We start from the raw sequence: 9,473 nt of genomic DNA on the forward strand, positions 1-9,473 counted from the left end.
TATTTGACCGCTTGAAATTCTAGCGTCAATTAAACGAGACCGCGGCGACTCCTTTTGCTGTTACGGCGACATTTTTTTCTCGTCATCTCTGTCCGCGTTTCTTTCACAAAGTAGTTGATGCGAATATTTGGTGACGCTGACGCTAGATACTGCATTTATCAAAAGAACATGACTAATAATATTTGCGGCTACAAGTTCATGTATGAGGTCATGTTCGACAAATATACGGGTAAAAAGACATTAGAGCTCGGTGAAAATTACCAGTACAACAAGAGAGATCTAATTACAAATGTGATATGAACAGCAAGAGTTTCCGGAAAAGAAAATGACGAATTTGAATAAATCAGCGACAAACCACTATACCACCATAATTATCCTTGAATTATTGGATTTTGGCGTGGCATTGAGCAAATTGCTTGTTGTCCTTCTTTGCTGGACCACTTTTCTTAAATTTATTATTGTTACCGTCAGAGTATTTAATTTCTAAATTTCTAAATTTAACTTAGTCATCTTTATAATAGCTATGGGGTTAGATATCACGGCCTGTCACTTACTTTCACCATGATTTTTCGTTGAATATATTTTTGTAACCATGAAAAATGTATAAAAACAAAGTCATTCGTGAGAACAAAAATAAATGAAACTGCATAAACTTATACTGCTATATGTCATCAATACAAAAGCAAAGAGGTTTAATTTTTGTAAGTGATTTTCAAATAAGAGGGTTTAGTATATTGTCTTATATATCGTTAGTCGTAGTGTAATTGTGACAATGGTGAACTCTACCAGCTATATCATATTTTTTATCCCGTAACCGAATGGTGTGTGTATACGTGCATTTCCATGATAATGGGGGTAATCAAAGGAGGTTAGTTATCAAATGATGTATTTTAGGTTTAGTAAGTAGTATCTTTAAAAGAAAACTAAGAAAGGGAAAACAAAAATTTGTATCGATCATGGGGCGAATAAGTTATATTGATGTGCTGGTTAGGCTAGTAATTAATTTGTGTTTAGCTACATTTGGTCTTCAACGTGTGTGTGTTTTTAGCTATGTCTCTCAATTTTTAAGAGAAACGTAATAAATACAGAGCTATATTATTTGGTGTGAAGAATGATTGGGCACGAAGATAGTAGATAAAATTGTGTGGCTCGCAGGACTCGACGATAAGAATCTCGTCGACATCACTTCTGCGGGTAAGGTTTGATTGGTGCTCCTCAGTATAATAATAAAGGGCACAACAAAAAGGTGGGAAATAAATGAACCAATTATGTTTATTAGGGTTTTGGTGTAGTAATTAGTTTTGGGCCGTTTCAACAAGTTTACGCTTAGCAAGTGCATCAATAGGACTTTTAGAATGGTCCTTAGAGTATTTAATTAGTTTATGTAGTTTAGGAATTTGGTTAAGGACTTTTGTTAAAATGTTGATTATGGGTGGGACTTTTGATAAGTCCTTAGGTTTTTAAAAAAAAAATTTTTAACTAGTTTTTAAAATTACAAACATTTTATTAGTGGAAAAAAAATACAAAGTTGAGAAATTAAAACACACACAATTTATTCATAGAAACTTAAAATTACATATTATTCGGAAGATGTCCAAATTTAACCCATATATTTTCAATCAAATCGTCTTTTAAGTTTTCATGAATTTGTCTATTCTGAAGCCTCGTTCGACGATCCATTGTAGTGCCGACATTTTCACTGATATTCGAAGGCATGTTGACGGTAAATGTATCCGGAACTTCTCTTGGTTGAAACTCAAATTTGTTATACTGAGTGAATGATGCCCGTTCATCTTCGACAATCATATTATGGAGTATGATACATGCTCTCATAACATTTCATATTTTCTCTTTATCCCATAACTTTGACGGATTTTTGTCAACGGCAAATCTAGCTTGAAGGACTCCGAAGGCACGTTCGACATCTTTTCGAACTGATTCTTGGGTTTGAGCAAATAATGAATGCTTCTGATTTTGTGGTAGTCGGATAGATTGAATAAAAGCCGCCCATTTCAGATAAATACCGTCAGTGAGATAATATCCGAAATGGTACTGATTATCATTAACATAGAAGTTTACTTGTGGCGCGATGCCATTAAAAATGTCGTCAAAAACAAGTGATCGATCAAGAATATTTAGATCGTTCATAGTACCTGGTGCTCCAAAAAACGCGTGACATATCCAGAGGTCATACGAAGCTACCGCCTCCAACACAATTGTCGGTTTTCCGGTTCCTCGTGAGTACATTCCTTTCCAAGCCGTGGGGCAATTCTTCCACTCTCAATGCATACAGTCGATGCTTCCAAGCATCCCCGAAAATCCACATTGTTCTGCGATATGTAGTAGTCTTTGCAGATCCTCTTGTGTTGGACGTCGTAGATATTCTTCACCAAACAAGGTTATTATTCCGGCGGTAAATTTGTGCAAACATTTTCGAGCTGTTGATTCGCCTAGACGGATATATTCGTCCACCGAGTCCGCCGCAGCACCGTATGCCAATTGTCGAATTGCTGCAGTACATTTTTGTAGAGGTGTTAGACTTGTCCGTCCGGTACAATCTTCTGATAGTCGAAAATACGGAATCTCTGTGGAGAAACGATTCACAATACGCAGGAACAAACTTTTGTTCATTCGAAACCGTCGGCGGAAAAGAGCGGGAGAGTAAGTTGGATCGTCGGCAAAATAATCATTCCAAAGCAAGGTGTGGCCTTCTTCCCGGTGTCTCTCATGAACATTACGGCGTTGTCTATCTTCTGGTTCTTGTACGAGAGCACAATTGTTATAAAATTCTTCATAAGGAGTATCAAGATCGATCTCATCATCATCATCTTTATGATAATGATAATGGGATGAAGAAGCCATTATAAATTATTGAAAAGTGGTTGTGATTGTTTTAGAAGTGTTGTGACTCTGATTGAAAGACATGTTATATTTATAGCTATACAATATGTGAACCAAACACGTTTTCTCAATATTACAACTACTTTGTAGTTGAGAGAGTAGGTACATGATCATACATTTTCGATAATCATACATTTTCGATAAACACAAATTTTTGAAAGTAGTAACATATTACAAGTACTATAATATTACAACACCAGATAGATAGATAGGGTTACATAATCCGAGTTCAACAAGATTTAACAAAACACAAGGATAATTATACATTTTCGATAAACACAAGACATATATACCTACATACGAGCAGCTACTCCGATGGCTATTATCACTAACACAACAACCAGAACACCTACAACTAGTTCAAACCCATTACCAAATCTAGATTTCTTTCTACCTAAGTCACAGACAATGCTCTCCAACCTAACCAATTTCTGCTCCATATCAAATTGAACTTCCTTTAACTCCCGCAGCTCGGTCTCCTCGTAACCGACGAATGAAAGAGAATCTACCTTATCAGTGAGGAGGGTCACTTGTGCACCAATGGCTTTGATCTCCTCTGTAGCCGCGACGTCCCACCACTTGTAGACATGGCAGTCTCCGTCCTGTTTGTTCTTGCAGGTGTAGAACATTCTCCTCGGGTCAGTTCTTGTGTAAGAAGTGGCTACAAGTGGCTCGCCACCACAGTAGCACTCCTTGGGGAAGCCAAACTCCACTTCAGGCAGCGGAGGGTACTGATGGCGTGCGGCTTCGATCTGAGCTTGGTCCAGCTGGATATACATCTCTGTAGAGCTGTTTCCACTATCTGTTGAACCTCCTAAACCGTAATCCTCCGACTCAGACGGCTGCGTATACGAATAATCCAAACCCATGGCCTGAGAATAATCAAAACAGAACACATTAGACAGAGAATATAATTTAAAAACAGAACATAGAACACAGGTCACAGCACACATTAAACCGAAAATAATTCTTAGAATTAAACACAAACGATAACTTGAAAGACCAACAAAACACATAGAACACAAGTCACAGCTTCTCCTCCAACACTAGACGCATGACACAAACATAATAGATATTACACAACATAGACTCTTCGGATTTAAAAACTAGAAAAATTCGGCCAATAGCATGTTCTTCACATTTTCTTCCCTCTCGGTTGGCTCCTTCTTAGCAAGGAGAGTGTCTAAAATGGCCAGCTTCGAGAGCCTCTCCTTCTTCGCCAAATCCTCCATCTTGAGCTCATGGACGCTCTTAAAGTCCTCGACAGCCATCCCCTTCCTAGAATTCCTTCTTGCTTTCGCAGCTTTGATACCTTCAGGACGGGGCTCTTCCTCACCAACGCTACTGCTTGATGCTTGGGAACCAACCTCAGTAGTCTTTCTCTTCTCACCGCCACACTTTGGAGTGTTCAGGCTCAGCCACTTCTGTTCGTATCTCAGAAGACACCATGCATGGTCCAAGGTGAACTTGGAGCCGTGATCCGCAAAGTAGATCTCATGAACTTTCTTCACTAAGTCGTTGTCATTTTGACCGCTACTTTGAAGCCTCTCCGCAGCTGCGTATGCTGCACAATACTTGTTTGTATCCCCATGGAGTTTATGCCATCTCTGCTTACAATGCTCGCCATCTCTCTTCTCATGATGAGCTGCTGAAAAGTAATCTCCTACGCGTTTCCAGAAATTTCGACACTTCTGTTCAGTGCCGACAACAACATCTTTTGATGTGTTTAGCCAGGCACTGATCAGGACCTCGTCATCAACAGGATTCCATTTCTTTCTCACCATCCGCTCCACTGGTATCTCCACTGGTGGGTTATCAGGTTGGGATGGAGCTTCAGTCTGTTGTGAACTGAAAGGGGGAATTTGAGAGGCTCCAATGTTGAGACTATAAGGAAAACTTTCATAAGGAAAGTTTCCGTGAGCATTATTTCCTGAAATGCTATGAAGGAAATCTACATAACCAGGGTACTGGCTACCTGGATTCATGGCAACAAGGACAGAGAAGAGACTGATACTCCCACAGAAAAAGAAAGAAGATTTGGAGATACTAAAGCTCTACCATATTCTATCTGATTAAATAGGACAAACATAACCAGGTAATAACTCCATAACACCTAACCATTATCTAACTAAGTCTAATCAACACTTATTATAAAACTACAAGTACATAGCTATTAACTCTAGTTCGGGGGTTAAATAGACAAGTACAACCTATCAAGTTTGATGAGAAACAACAAGAGTAGGCAATAAACTACGAAGGTCTAATCAGTAGTTATTGCACACTACACAACTAAAAAGAAAAGCGAAGTGAACAAACAACTTCACTAAATTGAAAAGAGGATTTGGTTTCAAACAGAGTACAATGATATCCACAAATTGATCCTATAATTCTCACCAATGCAACAAGACAGGACACTGATACTATAACTAAGTCTCACTATTCATATTTGGTTGAGAACAAACTTAACTTAACTCCTATAACAGTTATGAATTTGCTTTCCGCGAACAGGTTACATACTTAATGCAATCGATTTATGAGTTTCAAATGTCTATGTCCATGCCCTGTAATAAACTTAACTTAGCTTCTCGTGAATACTAATCAGATACTCATCAATATCTTTCTAAAACGAGTTAATGATATGAGTTTCAAATCCATGCTTTTCTAATCGAATAAGTTTCATATCGAAAGAGTTTCTTCTTATGAACACACAAACATCAAGTACTAGTTTCAATCACAAAGTTAGAAAACAAAACAACAGAGTATTTAATTCACAAACAAAGGATTCTCAGACATGGCATTCAATCACAAACACCAACTATTCAATCACAAACACAATGCTTACAATCAAATCGTCACAACAAACCCAGATACACACGAGATAGATCCACAAGTTGATACACTAAATCCGAAAGCGACGGACAGAGGATTCAGCGATACCTGGTAAAAATTCGAATCGGCGGAGAGATCTGGGAAGGTTTCGAGGGAGAGAGCGACGGAGACAGCTACGCCGAGAGATGGACGGAGAGATACACAGAGATATCGAGGGAGAGAATAGACGGCGAGATGGACGGGAGATCCACTGAGAGATCGAGGGAGACAGCGACGGAGACAGCTACGCCGAGAGGTGTTTGATTGGGTTGAAATCGCCGTCGAGAGAGAGAGAAGGGAGAGGATGAGAATGACTTCGAGACGGTTTATTTCGCTTTCCCAACCCTAATCCGTGCTTCCCCTCCCACGATGACACGTGGCCTTAAGGACGCGAAATCAAAACTTCTTAATTAACATACGTTTGCTTCGGTTTTATGTTATTTTGATTTATTTTTAATGTTTTAATTCGTAACGACTTTGGTTAAGGACTGCGATGTTGATGCCCTTAGAGCATGATTATCGCTGCACGTTTTCATAGGCACAAATTTTTTTTTTCTTTTTTTCTTTTTTTTGGACTGATTAAAAAATTTAAAATTAAAAAGACAACCAATCGCGGACCGTCACGTGTCAGTAGGACCTGCGAATAGTGCAAGAAATATACCAAAATCGATCCTTATTTTCTCTCCTCTGTCACCGTTTTTAACCCAAAAAATAGACCCCGCCACTTAAAACCCCTTATTGTAACCCGCGATAATCATGCTCTTAGTTTTTAAGTTCCATATCCGTTCCAGATAAATATATATATATATATATATATATATATATACTTTTTGTTAAACTTGAAGTGTTTCAGGCCAAAACTCAGACTAATCATAAACCGAGTAAGAGTTAGAAATCTACGTTGTATAGAGTTAACAATTTCATACTTAGACTCCGCATAGTAACCAATTACCCTGCAGCGTACCACTATGAATAGTAATAAAAATCTCTATATATACTTTTGTATCTATATGTTTTTGTTACTATTTGAACTGCATGCAGTTATCCCGCATATATTCATACCTTTAAAGGAAATTAACCTATGGTCCGAACTAATACGACGATATCTCATATAGAAAACTAGTAAACCACAATGTGGTTAGATAAATATTTTTTGATGTAAAGATTTATGTTTTGTTGACAAAATAGAAAGATGTATTATTCTAGTATAGAATTTCAAGAATAAATTTAACAAAAAGGTAATAAAAATTAAAGTAATAAAGTAGTATAATTATATTCCACACAGGAAACAAGGAAATCGATTATTTGTCTATATAAAATACATAGACAAAGATTTTAAAAAGGTTAACATGATCAGTGCCGGTCTATTAATTGAATGGCCTAAAGCACATAAAATTAATCATACAATAATATAATTAATTTAGCTAGTTAATTTTAAACACAAAGTAAATAGCTAAACAGAGTATTAATCCATTATGGATAGTTAAAAACACCTGATTTTTGTTATAAAACCTTGCTAATTAGAGAACTGAGCTAGAGACAGCTTAGAAATCAAAACCAAACAATTTTCACTATTAAAATCTTAGATAATGCAACACTTAATTTTTTGAGATAATTGGTAAAGTGAGACACTCTCAATTTTTATTTGTCCAGTAGGACTTTTGATCTTTTAATTTATTTTTGGAACATGTTTACCTTTTGTAGTGGAAAAAATAACAGTTTAAGTTTTAATTTTTTAAAAAATATGAAAACTACTAGAAACATAAGTAAGACTATCAGTATATTTTTTTAAAAAAAATTTATGTAACCATATTTTATTTTATGTCATAGCTAAGCATAGAATACTCATTTTTGTTGTCTATTTAGTTTAAAACTCGGATACAAAGTACATTACAATGATCTAAATAGGATATAAAACATAAACAAAATTTTCTTATTTATTATACTCCTACTCCTCCTAGAATTTGTTATATTTCATTATAGCCAAATAAATGTGGTCTACATCTACCTCGAATACATGTTGTAAAGTTTACTCTATAGTCCAACTTAGTTTTTTTTATGTTTCATAACCTATTCTACATATAACCTTAGGGTCTGCTTGAGAAAAAATATATATTCCACCTATTAGTCATCGTTCTAGTATGCGCGTAGTTTATCTATTCCACCTAAATAGCCAAAAATGGAATTTACCATTTATTATCTTTCCTAAACATACTTTAAATCTACAGTAAATCTCACACAATATTTTATCTCCCACGTTTTTTCTCCAAGATCTTTCTCTCATTCGCACTATGTTTATCTTTCTTCTTTTTCCATCTCACCATTTATTCTTTCTATCTGCACAAACATGGTTCTTATCTGTCACACCCCGTTTTTCAAATTACAAAGTCTGTGGCCGATTTGAAAATGACCAAGAGAAGAGGGACCATTCTGATATTACAAGGAAGTCTGGAATGCATAATTGAATGATTTGGTTTATTTCGAGAGATCTTGTCCGCACATGAAGAAACTATGGGGCTGAAATGAAATGTATCAGAAGCTTAAGGACCCAATGGGCAAAAAGGAGAAACTCCACCATTGTTGCTCGAGCTTCCTCCGATGGCGATTGAAGATCCTGCGACCAGTGAGATTCCCCAGTCTTGATGTAAGGAGACGTCGTCGTGGCTGAGCAACTTTCGTGGAGGTTCGTGGCGAAGTGAAGATGACTCCGAGCTTCAAGATGGCTTATCAAAGAAGATGGTTTCGGTGGCTGAGATTGGTGAGCACACGCCGAGAGCTCGACATAGCAAGACGACGATATTGGTCCGGTGCTGCTAGTCGAAGATGAACGAACGACGACGGGGTGAGCTTGATGGCGGATTGGAGAAACGGTTCAGACCAGAGAGTCGGGCTTCAAGTTGGTGACCACAAACCGTCGATCTCTACGTCTCTAAATTTCGTCTTCAACCTTTTAATAAAAAAATTAACAAATATTATATATTCTAGTTAAATTTAATTTAGATTAATTTAAGGATATAATGATATCAACAATAATTAACATTCTAATTGTTATAAAAAGAACTGGAATTTTATTGTATCGCGTGAATTTAAATAAAGGGAAAATTTATACCCGTAGAATTAATAACACTGATAGAAAGAGTTTATTAAAGAGAGAAGAGAAGGTTGAGGTGTGGTTTATAAATGATCGAAACGATCGTTTATATAGAAGAAGAATTCACTGTGCAAATAGTACAGCGGACCCCACATCTTTTTATATATTCAAACATTACGGCTGGCTGTCTTTCATAACACTCCCCCTTGGGGATCGGTGTCACTATCCGCTTTCGCTTAACGTCTTTGTTGCCTCGTTAAAAACCTTTATAGGAAAACCCAATGGGAAAAACCATAGTAAGGTAAAAAGAGTACAACTACGTAAGCTCCCCCTCGAATGAACAGTCATAGATCCTTCTGATGGCGCATCCCAATGTTGTGGATGTGTTTTCTGAATACCGAGGTAGGGAGTGATTTTGTGAAGAGGTCGGCTGCATTGTCGCATGATCGAACATATCTTACTTCAATCTCTTTATTCTTCTCGAGCTCTTGAGTGTATGAGAAGAACTTCGGAGGTATATGTTTGGTTCTATCGCTTTTGATATATCCTTCCTTCGTTTGAGCAACACATGCCGCGTTATCTTCATATAGAATAGTTGGCTCCGTATTTTCGT

General features: G+C 37.0%; 2 protein-coding genes across 2 annotated transcripts; both read right to left on the bottom strand.

Moving 5' to 3' along the window:
* Nucleotides 1-3,194: 3,194 nt before the first annotated feature.
* Nucleotides 3,195-3,770, bottom strand: LOC106311522 (uncharacterized protein At4g04775-like). The gene has a single exon (XM_013748709.1). It carries the CDS (start codon nt 3,768-3,770, stop codon nt 3,195-3,197), a length of 576 nt encoding a protein of 191 aa, XP_013604163.1.
* A 237-nt stretch (nt 3,771-4,007) lies between these two features.
* On the bottom strand, nt 4,008-4,886 carry LOC106309137 (glutathione S-transferase T3-like). The gene has a single exon (XM_013746204.1). The coding sequence runs from the start codon at nt 4,884-4,886 to the stop codon at nt 4,008-4,010; it is 879 nt and encodes a 292-aa protein (XP_013601658.1).
* Between the last annotated feature and the right edge of the window lie 4,587 nt (nt 4,887-9,473).

This window comes from Brassica oleracea, chromosome C8 (assembly GCF_000695525.1).
Source record: "Brassica oleracea var. oleracea cultivar TO1000 chromosome C8, BOL, whole genome shotgun sequence".
Taxonomy (NCBI): domain Eukaryota; kingdom Viridiplantae; phylum Streptophyta; class Magnoliopsida; order Brassicales; family Brassicaceae; genus Brassica; species Brassica oleracea.